Below are 20,048 nucleotides of genomic sequence, written 5' to 3'. Positions count from 1 at the left end.
CCTTCCTTCAAGCTCAGACGGACATCGTGTAAACCTATCGATCCACCAATACTACCATGAATTTAGGATGGCCTATACACGGACACGCATGTAAATAAGCTATTTAGGACGTGAGTGATGGTTTTTCTTATCCAAGTTAGGTTTGACTTGGATTAGATGAGCTCGTCAGGGTGGACACAAGAGCTCTCGCGAAGTGCGGACACATGTGCGGGCCCGCAAAATCCCTGCCTGCAAGGCATTTCTGCATCCAAAAGAAGCGCGAACAAGGCAGTGACACTGATATCCAGAGCAACAGAGGGAGCGCATTTCTTAACTGACATTTGATTAAGATTCCTTAACCGCGATAAATCACCGGAGCTGATCTCTGAAGTGTGCCGAAATGTTTTTGAGCGCGGTAACTACTTCTTATACAGAAGCGTGTAGGGTCTGCTAAGCGATGTGCGTCCTAATGTCAAAGTAAAATATGTCGCAATTCCTTTCTGGTGATCTTACTGAGGCCATGCGATCGTAATCGACGTTGTGGTGTGCGGGCTTTCTTTACATCATTTTCGTGCTGCTTAATTGGCTTAACCGGCGCGTTTGTAACATTTTGCTACTACTGAGGCCTCCTGAAAAATGCCGAAAAAGTAACTAGCGGAAACCTTGAAGGGTAGCGACGTACATAGCTGACATAATAATGGATAAATAAACAGACCTATCTCATAACAACAAGCCCAGTCATGAGCTTTGCTTTAGTTTTTTCTCAAGAGGTGGTTTAGCTTTTTTATTCGAAGACTTGCCACGTGGCATAAGCTTCTACTCGCAAAGCGCATATGCGCTGGTACTTTGTTGTGAGGTTTTTGATGCAATTAAAACCAGCTGTGAGTGCAGCGTTTTCCCATCAGCCACCCTTTTTATGCCCGGCCTGCTTTTTAGTCCAACTATTTAATCTGTACGGTGGCAGCCTTTGAAGGATAGCTCATTAGCTCATTAGTTGACAGCAAATAACATAAGGATGTCAAATTGAAGAAAGGGACAAGTGACGGAGGGAATGAGCACGACCACCAAAAACAAGTTGCTAATAACCAGTCTTTAAAGGAAGTAAACAATCTTCACTAATTAATTTTGTTAACCTCTAAGTTAGCATAAATAAGGCATCAGACATAGAAATCAGTGGATGTCCGAAATTATGTACGAGTAGCAGCATGCAAAACGAGCAAATAATAGTCTGGTTATTTGACTTCCCGTTTATAATAGAGCAGCTAATGAAGAACGGGAATGGTGAAATGTCTCCAATATTTCGGGCAACCAAAGTGTCGCTGTACACTTTTGTAAAACTTACAAATTCTTGCCATGCTCGAATCAGGGCTTGGACAAGTACGGAAGATAATAAGAAAGCGAGATAATTTCCGCGATAATCAAAACAAGAGTGGTTTTACGCGCCTTTCGCTCATGATATTATGGGGACGATTTCACGTGCGTGTCATTGATTTCGTACTCATTGGCTCTTTTCAAGAAAGCCACATCCACAAGATGAGCGCAGGTGCAAAGTGAATGACACTGAGTAATTGTTATTCTAGTCAGAGTTCCTGTAGAGAGCGCGCGACGTTGGTGGAAAACTTCGTGGACATTAGGAGCTGTTACGCGCTTTGAGAGCAGAATAGGCTCACTTAATCTGAGATAAGGTCGGGCTGTCGGGGACTGTGACGCGGTGTAGATCTTGTTAAACCTACTAGACTACAGCTCGCCTAACGCCATAGTGGGCGAAAAAGACCAGGATACCTTGCCTCTAACACTATAGCGAATTGTTCCAGGATCCTCTGAGCAGCGTCACCTGGCGACAGATAGCGTAAATATTGTAAAAAGAAATATTAGCAGGTTTAAAGCATGCCGTACACGTTGCTTCAGTGGCGCAATACATTCTCACTACTTACCTCAGCAATTAGCGATTAAAACATCGGTTCTGTAATAGGAACTTTTTTCTTTTCATTTTTTTAACACAACATTACAATAAGCTACCAAGCTTATTCCTCGGAAGTGTTCCAAATTAGGTTACAATATGTACTGTTTTTATTTCTTAATAGCCACAAAACCAGCCTTTAACAGAGCCACGAGGTGATGGCATGACAATGAACACTAATCAATTACCTTCACTGCAATCATTTCCTGCCTTCAGTGAGTGTATGTTACCTTTATGTTGCGTTCAGAGACACCTTTCGGTAACTATCACCGTTTAACCCGCTGAGAGGTAACCAGTGAGGAGAAAAGTTGCGGGACCCAACCGTTGAGGAGACGGAATTACGCCAGCCTGACGATTTATAAGCTTTCATAGAACAGAAGGTACAATTGTGCGAATAAGACTGGACAGGAGGTAGGAACGAAAAACGACACCACGGGCGCAGACTGTGGGCTGGCAGGTGGTTAAAACCTCATCGCTGTAACCATCTGTCGGTCCCCGGTCTGTGCCATTAGAGTCGTCTTACATTTCCATGTCTCTTCCCCTGCCTTATTCGCGCAGTTATAAATTTTATCTGTAATGAACCAACTAACCCGCAAGAACGTTTTACATTCATCGAAGTGTGCAAGTCAGCAGCAAATCGGTGCCCCATAACTCACAGCGTATGTTCGTGGCTAAATATATGACTAGATCCTGTCCCAGAACCCCGCGGCGCCAAAGATACACTTCTATAACTTACATGGCGGACATCTACAATGATTATCTATTAGTTATGAATAAGATGCACACTTCGATCCCCATAAAACGTTTTGCTTGCGATGAAGAAATACAAATGTTTCTGGAGTTTTGATTCTAACATGCTACGCTTCCCATTTTACGCATCTTTATACAAATTATCTTTCTCAGCGTCTGCCAAGGCATTTCACATCACGACAGTGCACAAAACACGTGAACATTTTTTATTCGCAGTGTAAAAGAGGGTATAGAATTTTTGCATTTATTTTTTTTTTTTTACTATTTTATATGCATTAAGGTAAATACGAATATAGAACACGTAAACATTGAAATACGCAGCCAACAATTTGTTCACTCCTTTCTGGACGAAGTTTACCTCCCCTTTTTTTTTTCGGTTTCACTGCGTAGCTGGAAAAAAAAAAAAGAAAAAAAAGATCCCGTTACCCTTAACACATATTTGCTTTATGGCGCTTTTGATTGGCTGCAGAAGTTGGCGTCATACCTACATTCACCAAGCCTTTCTTGAGCCGCCTGTTTTACCGCTCTGTTACACTGTTAGATTTCTATTTTCTTCTATTTTCTTTGATTCTCCGTTTCCGAATGCTACCTGCTATTCAGCCTCACGTTGACAAGGTGCAGTTCGTGCTTCGTTACAACTGTGTTGTTTTAGACGTGGAAAACTGGTACTGAAACCGCTGAACACGGCATACCGTAGCAAGCACGTTTAGCGCGTTTCCTACGATGCAGGCGAAAATTCTGAGCGAGAATCAAATTATTTTCCAAGTGTTTACAGAAGGCGCAGAATAAACAAGCAAAAATATAACAGCGATTACTTCTTGCGCCAGACGCTGACAAGCATGCAAGCAACCGAGCTGCTTTTTGCCACATATTATAGTCGGCGGTATTGTCCTGTCGCGTGTTTTAGGCAACACGCTTTTGCTCAGTCATGTGCCCAGCTTCTCGGCTCTCAGAAGTAAACAGGTTGTCACATATCAAGGCCAGGCTTTTGTTACCGCGTGTTGTGAAGCTCATGTCGTAACATGCATATGTATATGCGCAAGCTCGTGTTTTGTGCGATCGGTTTTCGTCGATAAGGATGCAATAGGGAGCAAATATAGAAAAAGGTCTGCAGTGTCCCCCTTTATGCTTACTGCCTGGACAGCGGCGCTTACTATATGTCATGGGTATTTCTGCTTTGCTCGGAAGCCATCGCAGCAAAACACGCCCTCGCCAACTTTCACGCACTCTTTGCTTTCCCAGCTAGTATGTAATGGATAGCTTTGTTTTGGAGCACGTGTTTCTATGTACTGGATACCACCGAACTGCTGTCACTGCTCTCTCCGCTCGCTGCTGAGCCGCAGATTCCAGCGAGAACGCGCATTCAAAAACACCGGGAACCCCTTCTGAAATGTCTCACTAGCGTCATTACGGAAGCGACTGGTGAGATCTTACGCTCATTGATAGACCAGCATTTCGACGAAAAAGCATTTATTTGTGTGCTGTTCGGATTTCTTGTTATCAAAATAGGGCCTGGCATAGAACTGATATATGATGCTTTATTGTGATTCGATTGTTGAGAAGCGTTGTTTGAACTTTCATTAGAACCCTTCTAAGAACTTATTTTCTTTTCAATTTTCAACTTCTAAGAACTCTTCCCCAATCAAAACATTCGCTTCTTTCAGGCACAGAAATGTTGACGTACAATGTTCATCGTCTGGAGTCAAATGATACGACGATCCTCGCGATGATAAACCAGCAACTAAGCCAACTATAAGCCGAATATAAGGATCCACAAGGTTCACTCATTTTTATGAAACCTTTACTGTAGGTCCCCCGCTGTCTTCTCATTGCTTCTGTTAAATGCCCCAGCCTGAAGGCTTTATAATTTCATTTAGAGCAAATTAACTTTATAATTTTCCACCGCTTCATGGTCTAAAAAAGGGCACATTATACTAAAAACCTTGTTTTTGTGACTACATGAACTTACCCTCTCGTTGATATGTGCACAGCGTCTGCTGAATGCGAGACCAATTGTCACGTAACTTGTTACAACTTCGTGTCGTCATATGCTTGTCAAAACCCAGTTCACGGTTCCTGTTGTTGTTTTTCGTTTTATGTTCATTTTGTTGAACATTTTGAGAAGCCATTTATCGAAGCCCTTTGGCATTACCCGCTCTCTTTAAATGACTCCATTTTATTTCATAAAATGGAAGTTTTTGGTTTTCTTTTTTTTATTGGAGAGAAAGAGAGGGGAGGAGGGGGTCTTATATAAATTTTCATGTGAGAAAATACGTCACGTGCACTTCTTACTGTCCTATATTTTTGTTTTCTTATTCCGCAAAACTATATTGCATCGTGTCATTTTCAACTACTTCTGCCTCTCTCGAAGGCTCTGAAGGTATTAGAGCCAGTCTTCTGAATATAAATAACCGTTGTCTGTCCGTGATAGCAGAGGTTTATGAGGCCTTAGTGTCCGACTGAGAAATGGCCAAAGGGAAAACCCGGGATGTTTACACTACATGTTTTACAAAGATATTTCTGCCTCGTCGGTGCTGAACCGGTTGAGGGTTCTAATAATGACAGTTTTGCTGAAGCTCCGCGTGACACTGTTGTCGAAAAAAATTAAGTGAAATAAAACGCTGCCAAAATAAGGCCGCGTATACGACATTCTGCATTTCTTTGCTTTTCCGAACGCTACTCAAAATGACACACAACCAAGGTGGTCCATTTTAGACGGCATAATCTAACTCATACGAGATAACACGCCAAACCCTTGTCCGAGGCGAAATTTCAATGTTGAATACCCCAAGTGATACACACAGTTTGCAGGATCGACACACGTAAAATCTGCAGACGAACACACGCCATAAGTTTTGATGGCCGACCAGGAAGGATTGTTCTCGCAGTTGCCACCCATGAAGGCACACACATCGTATCCAGGGGAATGTCTGACAGAGCCCGAGTTACTCCGCAACTCCTCCTTCCTTCTCCTCCGCAGCAACAATTCAGATAGGGTTTTCACAGAGTATGCATCGCCTTTTGGCCCCGCCGTACACGTCGCAACTTGACGCAATGTCCCGCGGGTGTGCATAGACAATACCCCTGGTTCTTCGGAAGAAAGAGTTATTCGACCCCCCCCCCCCCCCCCATCCCCTATTCCCACCCGCCGCCTCTTTTATTTTTCGATCCTGCATGCTGACTGGTGCACTCCAGTCAGACTAGCCGGTGTCTCACGCGGCAAGAAAAGAGCTTTATCGGAATATCAAATAACCGATAAAAGGCAGCCCAGGCCGGCACAAGACAGTTCACATGCGGTAACTCACCGTAGTGGGCAATGGAATCGGACTCGGGGCCCAGCAAAGGCGGATCTTTTCGTGTCATGGTTCTCACTCACGGCGCGCAGAAGGCTGGCAGTAGTCAGTTCGTCTGGCGAGGCACATCCTCACAATGTAACTTGCGAACGCTCATGCGAGCACTGCGTCTTTCGGATCGCGTCGACGACAGAAGCGACCTTGCTCCCACACAGCTGCAGCACTTGGTGCCACAGTTTCCTAGATCTCTCTCGAGCAGCTGTTCCCGGCTCGGGAGGCGATAGAACTGCTACAACTTTCTGCACCTGTGCTTAGCTTCTTCACGCGGTAGGCAGCGAAGGCGGTTTTTTTCAACATGCTTAGCGGGCCGTGACTATCATGCTCAGATCGCACCTGCAGTTGGGCACTGAACAGCAGTTTTGCATGCCTTGAAATTCTTTTTTGCAAAATAAATTAGTTAACAAATATAAATCACTACCTTTATTCAAACTTAGAAGCGAGGTCTTCACCGTCAGCACTCACTCACCTATACTCACTTCACTAACTCTCACTCACTCACTCACTCACTCACTCACTCACTCACTCACTCACTCACTCACTCACTCACTCACTCACTCACTCACTCGCTTTCTTTCTCGGAAATTCGCTCACCCCACAGTCACTTCCGCATTCACTTGGTGACTAAGCTAATTTCTGACTCACTCGCTCTCTAATAATCCATCACTAAGGTGCACTCAGTAAAAGTCACACACAACTTGTTGCCTCTCCCATTCATTCGCTCGCTTACTGACACACTCATTCGTTCACTCAGGCGATAGCTGCAAGCACTTGCCAATTAAACCTGACATTTAGAGTCACTGTCCTTTGTATCTTTTTCAATGCATTATTTTTCTCTCTTTTCCCTTTCTCGACAAACACTGCCGGTTAATGCGCAGGTTCATGCACAGCCGTTACCCACCATTTTGGTTCATCTTGTTTGGCGACGTCTCCAGGCCGGCTGGTTCCTCGCAGTTCGAAGGCGCAGTCACACCTTGTGCGGCCGCAGGTGTAGCGTATTTGGAAGCGGGGCCGCAGCAGCAGGGGCTGACCACAGGCGAGCGGCGGCAACAGCACGGGAGTACTTACGCACTGGTGGCGGAGGCGTTTCCGCTTCGAACGCAACCTGTGTACACACAGCTGTCCAGCACCATTGTGTCACCAGGACAGCGGTTCATCGTGTCTGCCGGGCTGCCTTCTCTCTCTCTGTGCGTAGTCGCCGAGCTACGCCAGACAAGAGAACGTGCAAGTCAAGATTACGTACCAAGAGGCCCGGGTAAACAGAGAGAGCGCAGGGAAAGCACCGACAGCGATGTGTTCTTAGCGCGTCCCTTTGATTTTCGCCTTTTCCGCGGCATTTTTAGCTCTGCAGAGAGTGAATTGGTAAGGTTTTGGGGTACAGAGCATCAGAGCCCGCCTTCTGGTCGTTGGACACTTTCCCTTCATTATATGTTTTCTTTGTAACTTTTATTGTATCTATACAATCTACGTAGGATTTACTTGACACAGCTGCGGGGAGGCAAGCTGAGTATCAAACGAATGAGGATGGTACTCGATATGATTTTGCGAATCAGTGGCGACTTTTTGTGCGCACCGCACACATGACTATGTGAGACCACAGGAGTAGAAAATGAGACAACTTGAATGAAAATAACATGGCGAAAAATACGCTAGAAACCACTGCTATATAAGCATTTCGGAGGGAGAATCTGGAAAGGAACACAAGTAGGTTGCAAACGTTATTAAGCAGCGTATCAAGCTATGCGTCGAAGCTCTGGGGCTTTGTTATTTATAGGTGTCAGATATGGGCACTACCTTAACCAGAATACGTGGGAGCAAATGAAGTGGACTACGCTGAGTATGCAATGGTTAAGTTCAAAACCTAAGTGTCTTTGCAAAGGAAATGATCAGAATGATATATCGGTCCTAAAGGCTTATCTTTGCTTTGTCTCCATTGTTTTAACACCTTCAAATACTTTGCGTAAAATTTATTCTAAGAGTCTGTAAAGTGTTTCGAAACTTTCGTGATCAAAGCGTGGTTTTAAATCCCGAAACCGCACAGCGGAGGCGAATTATACACAAGATATGTATACATCGATTCTCAGCTAACAAAACAGTAATGTCTGATGGACAAAATAGACGCAATTTGCGAAATAATTTCGGAATCAGCCGCTGCAATTAAGCAAACTGTTTTTTCCAACTTGCGGATGTGCAAAAAAAAACATTATCTGCAATGCTCCAATAACCGGACAATGTGTTATTGAATAACCGTTACTCGATAATAAAAAAGACGAAAGTTTGTACACGATAACAAATGTTTCTCTCCTGTTGTCTCCATAGATAGTGACACACTCAGAAATTTTGGACAAATTTTGGGAACTACATTCATTATAATACTTTTAAAATTGCAGATTACATATGTAATTTACATATCTACATATGTACATATGTAATATGCATATTTTCAAACATTGTAAAATTGCGCCATAAAAATAAATAAAACCATAGAATCTCACTGGGCAGGCTTGAAGTCGCTTTTTTTTTTTTTTTTTTTGTATTGTCAGAACACATCCAGTTGGGTTTCTATGGTAGATTTAGTTTCTCGTTGCGACAAACCTCAGGAATAAAACTTTGCTACTACGCATCAGAATCTATAACCATGTCTATCAATACGTTCAAAGCGCGTCTTACAATATTTCACACTTGCGTCACAATTTAAACGCAGCCGTTGGTTTTTTTATGGCAGTTTTAACGGCTTGATATGAGCGCAGAAAATTTTAAAAGCAAATTTTTGCTGCGTATTGGAAGCGTAAAGCATTCATACTAACATGTACGCGTACACAATACAACTCAATTTCCTCACACTTAAAATGGTGTCCCAGAAAGTTGAACACGGCTTCAGGTAAATAAATATAGCTGCCACCACGCTTCCTTCTCAAAGGTGCCAGAAGAAGGTGTCTGCTCACTATCGTTCGGCACAATAGATGTCGTGATTCTATTTTTATGGCTGTTTTCTCCAACACGAGCAGGAAATCAGCAGGTGTTATTGAAGGGAACGCCTCAACTTTGCTTTCTTTCTGTTACCAGAAGACACCTAGAGCAGTAAATTTGGCAGCACTCTGCTTCGTATACTTCTACGTGGTCGACAGAACTATATGCTTTATCTTGGTCCTCCATTCATGCACATTCCAACGCTTGTATTTATTTGCAGCGAACATGAGGATGCTTAGGCGCTGGGGTCTCTTAACGCACTTATCTGAAGAGTACGAGTTGTGGGCAAACCCAGACAATTGGGCCTTATCTCGGGTGCGCTCGAAGTCACGACAGAGCCTCACTTGTTCCTTTACACGCAGTTGGCAAACACTAGAGCCTACGATCGGGCGAGCTCAAAGCCTTACGACATAATGAATCCCAAATCGATTCCGTCGTCGCGATGGTTGCGCAACAGCCATAACCACCACTGATCGGTTTAGACGCAAATGAGCCGAGCAGCATCGCGTGTCACTTTGCTTTCGGTTCACGTCCACCTCCTCTTATTGATTACCGCTGTTCGTATTTTTCTGGTTTCTTTTAATGCGTTAACGTTATTACCCAATTTGCCCACATGTCGGTAAAAAGATGTCCGGTGGCGTCGGTGGCTTCGACTATTTGAAGCCCCGCAGCCTCGAAATATCATGATGATGCATCTGACAGGTGGTACTTGGCAGGTCACATTGGCGGCCACTGAATGGTCGGCGGTTTGGATGACGTTACGAGACAAGACGGCAAGGTGAAAATGGATGGAGCTGCTAACTCGAGTAGTTCGATCCTTCCATATAGAAGACGAAATGGGAATCGAACACACCGAAACTTTCTCAATCACTGTTTGAAGCTTCGTAGCCTGAAAATATCACGAGCATGCATATGGCAGCAGGTAGTTGACACATGACATGACTGGATTCTGAGCTGATTTGGCTAACAGAGTTTAAAGTCCTAAAGCGACTCACTCTATAAGAGAAGCCGTAGTGGAGGGCTCTGCAAATTTAGACCACCTGGGGTTCTTTAACGTGCACTGACACCGCACAGCAGAACTTGCGTGCGGGCTAGTTGGTTAGATGAACCTGTTGTGTACACGTCTTGTTGTAATCTCTTTTGTATGTGTGTATGTGATGGACTGTGCAGCGTTAGAAATCATCAGAAACGGCACAGCACACGGCGCCCTGCTTTTCGCCCCCAATCGAAAAGCAGCTGCCGCGACCAAGATTTACAGTCAATTAGGAATAAAGCTCCTAGCATAAGAGTTTGATATTTTCCTTTGAGAAAGCTGGGCGTTGGTTGATCGCAGGGTTGTACGAATTTACGAGACCACATCGTATGGGCGAGTAGACAGGAACCGCTAACGTGTATGGCTTCTTTATGATGGGAATCAAATCCGCCGGGACCCTTGGATTGTCTTGATTCATTCTGCACTTATTATTTCTTGTTAACTGAAATAATCTTCCTATAGGAATCAAAGTAGGATATGCGTTTGTTTTTACGCAGTTGACTCTGTTATAAGTTGATCGGAAATATGTCACATCTTTTTCATGTTTCTCATTACATATTGTGTACTAGTTCCCCACGCTTCACCTGTAGTGCTTTCTGTCAAACGTATATTCATCAATCAATCAAGCAAATGAAAGAAACGAAGAAACAGATGACATATAAAACCTTTGTTAATTATTCGTTGTAATTGGTTGGCTCCGACTTTTTGCGGCGTATGGCAGCAATTATTTTTTCTTTCCTTTTAATTTTATTTTTTTGCCTTGTTATGTCTCGTATCATCTGCAGAATCTCTAAATGCGTTTACATCCGCGCACAAGAACTGTTCAATCTTATCGCCACATAATTTTACTCTTCCATAGATGACCTCTCTATTCTATCTGTGTCCTCCGGTGAAGCCAGATGGATGTATGACGTCCATTTTTTCCTGGTCTGTCCTCGCTATCTTTCGACGCTTTGTTCAAGTGTGCTCGATTAACGCCGCTTTCGAGGAAAACTTGCGCAATGACTCTGAAAGCGTTAGTCTTCGAAGCGCACTTTTAAGGCGAAAGCCTTTATTGCCTCATCGTTGTCAGCAAAAGTGTCACGCTTTTGCGGTGGCTTTTATTGGACGAGACTGGATGATGTCATGAAGGTCTCGACCAATCACAGAGCACCACCACAGTATGTGCGAATGCGTGCCTTATATGGCCATATGCCAATGAATGATCAGTTACTAATTAGTGACTGATTAATTTATTAGTTTTAGATAATTACTAAATAATAATTAATAAATAATCACTAATTGATGTTTAATTAACTAACATTTACTAATTAATGCTATTTGCTTTAATAATAATTATGAATCAATTACTTACACAACTACTAGTTACTACTTGTTGATTACTAATTGCTAATTACTGATGGTTAATTAATTATTCATGACTAATTCATGCCAAGTTATTTATAGTTACTGATTATTGACAGTTGGATAATTAATTATTTACTCATTAATGACGCGCCCCCGGTAAAATCAACCCCACAACAGTAAACGTAGAACCAGAATTCACTGAATAAATGCACTCGTAGAATATGAAAGAGTAGTCGCTCGCTTTACTCGTAGCAGCATTCACCGCTACATGTAAAACAGTCGCGTAGCAGAATGCAGCACTCAGGCTTTCGCCTTTCATCACTTTCGTCGCCAAAGTGTCCTCGAATTTTTAAAGTTACTTTCGGGTTCATACTATAGCGTTAACCAATGCGCATGTTATTATTCTGCTTAGTGAAGATGTTTGGAGTATCCATTACAAATATGTAAACAAGTTACTCTTGAGTAGTGTCTACCTGCATGCTCTGCCGCTGGCAACGGCAACGACCAACAGGGTGTACACAATTCAGCTCTGCCTATAATGGTTAGAGTTCTTCAGCACAAAAACAAACAAAGGAGCCACATCGCTATATGCTTCATGAAACCAGATGTGTAAATTGCGTTCGAATTTTCCTCAATCCTTGAGGATATTATATCTGTGATATGATATGATGAGATAATATTGAATAAGAAGGTATGATTTAAATATATTTTGCTGTGCGTCAAAAATTTAGCTTTGTTCTGATAAACGTTCAGTATATAAAAAGTAAAGAAATATCCGAACAACAAACTGGAATCACATTCTTTTTGTTCAAATATGTGATGGTTTAACTGTTAGAAATACTACTGAGTGTTCAAAAGTTGTAATTATCACCGATTCGAATGAATGTGAGTCGGTTGGATTTTTTTAACCCCTATTTTCCACTTTTTTTTTACCCCTATCCCCACTGTCCTACCCATTTTGTGAAATTCCGAAAAGAGGGGAGCCGATAAGGCTTTGATCGTGCGCTCTCAAGGAATGACTACTTAAGAAAGTGGAAGATCGAACAGCCGTCGCCGTAGCTGAGTTGTCGAGCACCAGGCGCGAAATTCTTAGCTCATGGGTTCCGATTACACCGGCGGCATGTGGTTTTCTCTTCTACTTTCTAATCGATTATCTCGATGATTTTATGATTTCACCTTGATCGACATCAAAAAATAATCCTCCATGTTTTTCTTGTTATCAGTGGCTATTAAACCTCTATCTGCATATTTTTCATAAGGACCCTCATTTTCCCTGCATTCGTTCGATATAGTGGGGGAACATTTGTTTCTCAAGTTTTCTTTGATTTGAGAGTTGAGGGCTGTCAACAAAACCCACGAAATTAGTTTTATTCTCTACAAGAGCTTGTTTTTTTTTTCTTTTTTTTAATATTGAGCTCGATTGTGGCCCCTATCCCATATTGCTCTCTGACTTGGCGCTCCCTGAATGGATCAGTGGCTCTCGTTTTAACGAGGGGTGACGTTATCGTTTTCTTGTTTCTGGCATTTTGTTTAGAGCGCGTAAAAATGCAACAATTAACAATATGTAAAGCTATGTTCAAATATGTTATGCCATTGAAGGAGGGTGGTGAGGAAGGAAGCAATAGTTCTATATTTTCCAGGTTTCTAAATTATACCTTTTGCGTAGCTCTACTGATAGAATATTTGTATGTAATCGCAGACGCCGGAAAGGGTTCGAGGGCATCGGTGGCATCACCACCATCATAATCCAAACCATGTCTACGATAAAAACAAAAATTTCATAGACTGATCTAGAGTTAACCGTCTCCCCACACCTTATTTCCACAATATTCCTGACATCATCCGCCCACCCGACTCATTTCCAGTTCCTGCTACGTTTTTCTACACTTGGACTCCAATCCGTTTTCCTAAGCCTGCGCTGCGGATTACATGCCCTGCCCATGCCTATCGAGGGAATAGAAGCAATATTGCACTGGTCCAATTTGCTCCGCTAGCCAAGACACCTTGTGTATTTACACTGTCTCTATATACGTAAAATCGAGAACTAAAACCGTCCTTGTACGCTTTCCGTGGTCATTGCTAAGACCGCATAGGATGTAAGTATTGCGCACTTCGTTGCGAGCCAAAAACATAGGGAACAAGCATCCATACATACGTTGAGGCGATAGCATTTAACTAAATTTAGCGCTGAAACGAACGACTAAGTAGCCAAACTTTAACGCCGAAATGTATGAAAGCTGTTGCAAGGGACATAATTACGACCTGCAAATTTTGGGTCACTCCTTCCGCATGCATCTGCCTGCCTCCGCCGTCCTTCTACGCTTCCCGTGGCCATTGCAAGGGACTTATGCCCGCATAGGATGTAACACGAGCCAAAAACAGGTGCGAGGATAAGAGGGGTGCCCCCTCACATATTGACCGTCCGTGAAGCCGCCACTGGGCGACGACCTTGACGCCAGCGTGGGGCCTTGATTTAACGAGGCTGCGCTAGGCTGCGCGGCTATCTCGTGCCCCTCTCACAATGCAGGCTGTTTGCAGCAGCATGATAGGGACTACGCAGGAGCCGCATGAAGCCCGATATCGTATACGCGACATCGGAACTGAAACTCCAACATTTGTGAGAGACCCACAAGTAGGCGGTTTGAGAGATTTTGAGGTGCCCAACGAACTGTACTTCATGTAAAGAAGCTTTCATTCGGCATTCGTCCTTGGGTAGCCAATTATCCGTGGGGCTCTAGAACAGCAGTGGATGTGCTGTGAGCAAACGCCAACATATATTCAAAGTTCGCTGTATTCGTAGGGATTTACTAGTATTAGTAAGATTTCTAAAGGAGAATGCGCTCGGTATGGTAGATAAAAAAGAATTGAGGGGCACTTAACTTCACCCTATGCGCGTTGCGAGATATCGTTAGAGTTAGATAATCGTTAGAGTTATTGAACGATTGGAGTGGTGGTGCCGCTGACATCGACTGTTATTTATGAATGTTGTAATAACTTTGAAATATGGGGGAGGTGGGGCAGTTGCTTTTAAAGTTTCATTTGCTGCGTGGTTGTGACTCTGCTCTCAATGCTGAGATGCTCTCCATAGTATTGGACATGACAGCCGTGGCAGTGACAGACTACGGCTGTTGTTTTTGCGATGCATGTGTCATTATCGTCTTAAACTTGGCATCATGAGCGATAATGAACCATACGTAAACAACAATATGGGAAGTACAGCTTCATTTAAACATTGAAACAGAGTCAGCTGCGTTTTACGTGCGGCACCTTTTGATCATAGAAACTGTTGGAGCAAGGAAGTTCATTGGCCATGATAAGTGAACTAACAAATTTAATTGCATGCGTTTCGAATGATGCGGTATACAAATGAAAAGAAGGAAATTTTGTGACACCGACCAGTGTACGGTTGTGATGGATTGTTTAAAAATTTTCTAGACGCGGTAAACTCACATACGCAAAAAAAAAAAGAAAAAAAAAAACGCTGCTAGCATTGTACAGCAGCGCTGTCTGGCTGTTTTCTTTTCTTTTTTGAAATAGATGAGTAGAAGCAGATTATGCGAATATCTGAGGAAATATTATATGCAGATTAGTCAAGTTGAATGGAGCCAATTATTCTGTTCTGGTGCAACACTGAACTAGTTTCTTTTGTGCAAAGCGGACTATACCTCATGAACGAGTTCCGCAGAAGCGCGCTTCGTCGATCCTGCTCCTTTAAGCGAACGCTGCTGTCGGAAAACCCTTTCGGCTAACTGTCTGAGCTCGCTTTAGCTCTTGTATTTTTCTTGTCCTCGTTAAGCCGTGAAAACCCATTGCTCCTCAGTCCGCTAACGGTTAGCCGTCCACTGTCTGAACAAAGAGCTCTCGGTCGATGACCTGACGCGTCGTCGGCCGAGAGAGTCACGCAGTCAGTCCCCGGTTTCTGCTTCTGCTTTCTTTGTCATATGAGATTTGTATTTGTTTTCACTGTTTTCGGGCCAGCAATGTTTCTGCTTATCCGCTGAAATACTTGACACCGTTTTGCTAACAGTTATAGTATTTCCTAACATGCGTTACAGCGCCTGCGCAATGATATAAACTTTCAGTGCAGCCATTCAGTCGAATTGTTTTTTTTTTTTTTTTAACATGTACTTCATTTTTTTTTTACAAGTGTGCGAAGTTGGAATTAGAAACATGCATTTCTTGTGAAAATTACGCAGTCCTCAGCAGTTTCTGCGGAGCCGCGGAATGTGGGTTTTGTAGCGAGCCAGGCGTTCCTGAGTGCATGAGGTGTAGTTTTATGATAACGCGAAACGAAATACGCTTCACAGCCTACAAGTACGCATGATAGGACTTGCTTTTCTGGCGTAGACTGTCCGTGTGACATTGCGTACTATTTCATAGTGATGGCATGGACATCATCTGTTCGCTCTCGCCTGTTGCACAGAGGCCCGCCGAAATTAGAGCAATGGACATGCATAATCTAGAGGCACCTACTTCTCAAAATCTGTTTTCGACCAGCATTGAGGTCACAACAAAAATGCTTTTTATTGAACTCCGAGCAAATTTCGTGCAGTAGCAATGTCATTTTTACTAGCTCGAGACCGAGAAACGCACGTTTGCAAGGAAGTTGTCAACAATATTAACAGTCGCTCAATGCTGATTGTACATTGCAGTGATATCAGCCTCTCATCCCGTACGTTGAATGTGCGCAATGTAGTCCCTACTAAAACCGAAATATTCCTTAGCAAGAGAGGGGATGTCATTTCATACTGCGATCGGTAGTGTACTGAGGAAAGCAGTCTGTATCCTAAAATATGAGGTAAAATACGCGAAAAACACACACGAATGTAAGAAAGGCAGCGGGACTGAACTTCAAGAAAGGCACTTTGTCCCGTTGCCTTTCTTGTGTTCATGTGTGTTTCTCGGGCCTTCTTTCCGAGGTCAACTGTCACCAACTAGCCTAGCAACGCGTAATTTCGACATGGGGTAGTTTAGCCCGGTCCAATAAGAGTTTGTTTGGTAGAACTTATTCGAAATTTCCACATTCACCTTTATGTTCCACCCTTTTTTCCTTCTCTACTGCAAGGAGAGCATTCTGGATTCTCTTCTGATTACTCTCCCAACTTTCCAACTACCTCTCCTGAGCCATAGAACTTTCTCTTTATTTTTATTTATCGTTAGCGAATAAAATGTTATTTAACAGCCACTCTTACCATGTTAGCTCAAGGCGAACGCATGAAGAGAAACTTGTAGTCAAGCTAAAGTGAACGACTGCCCCCCCTCCCCCCCCCCCCCCCTCCCTTCCCCGTTTTAGTAAACTCTGCCTTCGACGCACCTGTGGCCTTTGATATAGCTACGCGTACAAGTTTGAAAGCGTGGACATCCGTCATATTCACATCTATTACGCTGTCGATTCGACGGCTAAGTGCAAACGTGTAATAGCTGTACTCTTTCTTAGTGTTGCGTGATGAAGCATCTTGAGTGCATGCTCGCCGTTCGTGTGGAAATAACTGCGGCAGTTATCACACGCGTTTTCCTCGTTCGAGCAGCGTCGCTTGCTCCGTAGTACCGAAGGGACAGCTGGAGGCGTTGCCGAAGCGTTCTGCTTTTAAACAGAATTGCGCCAGGAATAAACTGTATCCGGAGCGAAATCCAGAATTGCATATGCATATAACGTGGGCAGCCATGCTGGAGTGAGTTAGAATAAAGGTATGCATCGTAATCGAGGGCTGTTGTGCAATTTGAGTGGAAACATTATCATATACGCTTTTGTCTGGAGCGCGGCAGTTAGGCGGTTATTGCTGGTTTGAGCCATCGGGTTCTGATGCTGCAACCATAAAAGCGCAAGGAGGAAAACGAGATAAGAGGCAAGGGTAAGAATGGTGGGGAAAGACAGCTACGATTAGTAATAGATAGGTGCCACGTAGGGCGCCGGCTCCGACTAGACAGCAAGAACCATGCGACATAGGGGACAGCCATGTAATCACTTTCCGATGCGGGCAGCGCATGCCATGTGTAGCCTTAGCTCTATAGGCGTAATCGCGGGGCCTGACATATACCATAGCCTGCTACGATAGCGCTTGTATCACTTTCATTGACACACGTACGGTCAGACCACACCTAACTCAGACAAGATGCACGACGACGAACGTGGACTCTGCCTTGGGGCACAGTTAATTGCCACCAATGAATGATCGATTTATAACACGTTCAGTACTGAAAACAAATGACCAACACTGCAAAAGCGTTCGGCAAGAATAAGAAGACACGCCGCGCAACAAGTACGGACCCAACTGCAGGTGGAATGCTTGAGTTTTAGCCACCAGGCGTCTTAAAAATTGATTTTGAGGAAAGAGAAGGCGGAGTAACTGTCTCACTTCTCAGTGGAAATGCCAACCTTGAGGGATCAGGTAAAGAAGGGAATGAAAGAAGGAAGAGCGAAAGAAATGCCGCAGTGGAGGGCTCGACGATAACCTGCACCGAGGTCACAGAGCGCACATATGCCTTCTGAGCGTTCATCGGCATCCGTAGGCGCTACAGAGCATGCACCCTCCGGCTCAACAACCGAGCGGATTAGCACTCAGCTGCCATACCTGGTTTAGTTTCGCAACGCTGACAGTAACTGCCGCTTTGAAAAGGGATGCGAAAAGTTAACCTTTCTTCATTGATTTTACCATACCCCTCATCCGTCATAGCATATCTTTTTATGCCCCGAAGCAATAAACATTGAAAAAAAAAAAAAAGAAAAGATGGAAGGAGGAACAATGAAACGCAAAGCGGAGTGACTCCGACAGACGGACGCCGCCCTGCAAGTGCAATTAGAAGGTGCTGCCTTGAGCCAACTCCACCTGCGGGCATCATACTTGCAAATCGATAGCCAACGCAACCTACCGCACCCGTCGGAGACCAACGCAACTGCTCAGCTGCGCCATGCATTCTTAATACGAAGGAATTTTATCGATGCACTTATTTTACGCAAGAAGCCTTCTTTGCCAAATCTCGTCATGGTAATGACTTTACAATTTTAAATATGTTGCAAGACTACCGTATTTTAATACCCCCCCCCCCCCCCCCCCACCTCCCCTATGGTCCCTGCATTAGCAAGTTTGGGTGAATTAATGGTGAGTTTAATTCAATAGGATTCACTCCCTGCGTGCGAGGTGGTTTACGATGTAAAGTTTCGAACCCTTGAGTTAAGGAACATGCATGTAATCTAAAGAGCCGAATTCATCATATAAGTTGTGTCCAAATTATAGCAGTTGAGAGGGTATCCTTGCTACAGACATAGGGCTCAGTGCTATTGTCAAGAAACGGATCTGCTTTTTTTTTTTTTTCTATAATTGCAGCAACACTTATGGGCTTCCATCTAAATCGCCTGAGTAATCACAACCTGCAAAAGAGGGGGGACAAACACATATTTACTAAATGGGCCCTCAATTATTCGCTGGAGTCGACGCCAATCAAGTCCTTTCGAGGCCTTGCTTAGGTAAGCATTCAATGAAAGGCGAAAGTGTTTTGACGTATCTGTTCAGGCTGAAAGCCGTCATTGTCTGCCTTTTTTACGCGTTTTGTTCGATTTAAACGCTGTCCAGAGATGTTGGGCAAAATCCAAGGACTCGGCACAGCGCGACAAATAAGCGCCGCTATGCCAGCCTTTCATTTAGATTCGTCTTTCTTCTTTTTATTGCATAAAGTACCGGAAACGCTTCGCTGCAAGCATGCGTGCCATTGGGCAACTAACGAGTATCCGTTTGTTACCTTATCAAAGAGCTGCTGGTTAACTATCAGCGTAGTCCTGGACCGCTGAGCTGGACAACGTCGAAGTCGTCGGTTGTTATTGAAATATGTGGCTGGCAGTCGCAGCCTCCGCTTTCATGTGCGCCCCCTAAAAATGTACCACGAACTTACCAGGCTTTTGAGTTTATGTTGACAGTGTTCTTCAGCGTGAAAGTCAAGATGAATGAAAATACAGCTTGATTAAAACTCGAACTATAAGCTGAGGTTTCCGAACCAGCTAATTTGTGCGGCTCGTTAACACCTTACTTCCAGCGACGCCGACGTTTGTCGGGTCTCGCAAATTTCAGCGGAACGCTCGATAAATAAAACAATAACATCGTTCTCATTATTAACACATCGATTGCAGTTGGTGGCATTACACACAACCGTTGAGAGGTAACATTTTTATTCATGTTAATCATTATTTCGAGCGTGATTTGTTTCCTTAGTTTCTTACAGATTCGAAGTTGGGGTAATACGTTAGCCACAGTAGTGCTGATTCGGTAATTTTAGCATTCATGGTGATCGGGAGAGACTATGTTGCTCATAGGCTGGTGTCAGCAAGTTTTGACCCTGTTCAAAGTCTATCATAAAAGCACATACGTACGTATGAATGTACAAAGACACATTCATACGCGCATTGTGCATGCACACCGCATATAGTCTCAGTACCGGCCGCAGTGACTCAGTGGCTACGGCGGTTGACAGGTGAAAAAGTTTTATTTGCTCCATAAAAAACAACCAAGAAATAAAAATAAAAAGAGAGTCGAAGCCAGCAAAAGCTTTGCCGAGCTTAAAGTCAACAACAACAACAAAAAAAAAAAGGGGGGGGGGGGTGGAAGCAAAGATTCAATATATATAAAAACAACAAGAATTTGAACCCACGGATGCGGGACCTAATCTC

At 43.7% G+C, this 20,048-nt stretch overlaps 1 protein-coding gene across 2 annotated transcripts in view; it reads right to left on the bottom strand.

Moving 5' to 3' along the window:
* The window catches only part of LOC146207397 (solute carrier organic anion transporter family member 74D-like), a 63,928-nt gene that overhangs the window by 23,036 nt on the left and 20,844 nt on the right, over window positions 1-20,048 (bottom strand). Inside the window, exon 2 of one of the 2 annotated variants that reach the window (XM_084587091.1) lies at window positions 6,941-7,242. In XM_084587091.1, the coding sequence (XP_084443217.1) occupies window positions 6,941-6,953 (13 nt within the window). In that variant the 5' untranslated portion in view covers window positions 6,954-7,242. Of the gene's footprint in view, window positions 1-5,994; window positions 6,202-6,940; window positions 7,243-20,048 lie in introns of those variants that run through there. The other variant, XM_084587088.1, reaches the window with a different exon arrangement.

The sequence above is a fragment of the Amblyomma maculatum genome, chromosome 1 (genome assembly GCF_055883805.1).
Source record: "Amblyomma maculatum isolate TAMU_Amacu chromosome 1, ASM5588380v1, whole genome shotgun sequence".
Classification (NCBI taxonomy): Eukaryota; Metazoa; Arthropoda; class Arachnida; order Ixodida; family Ixodidae; genus Amblyomma; species Amblyomma maculatum.
This window is presented reverse-complemented; position numbering and strand designations above follow the sequence as displayed.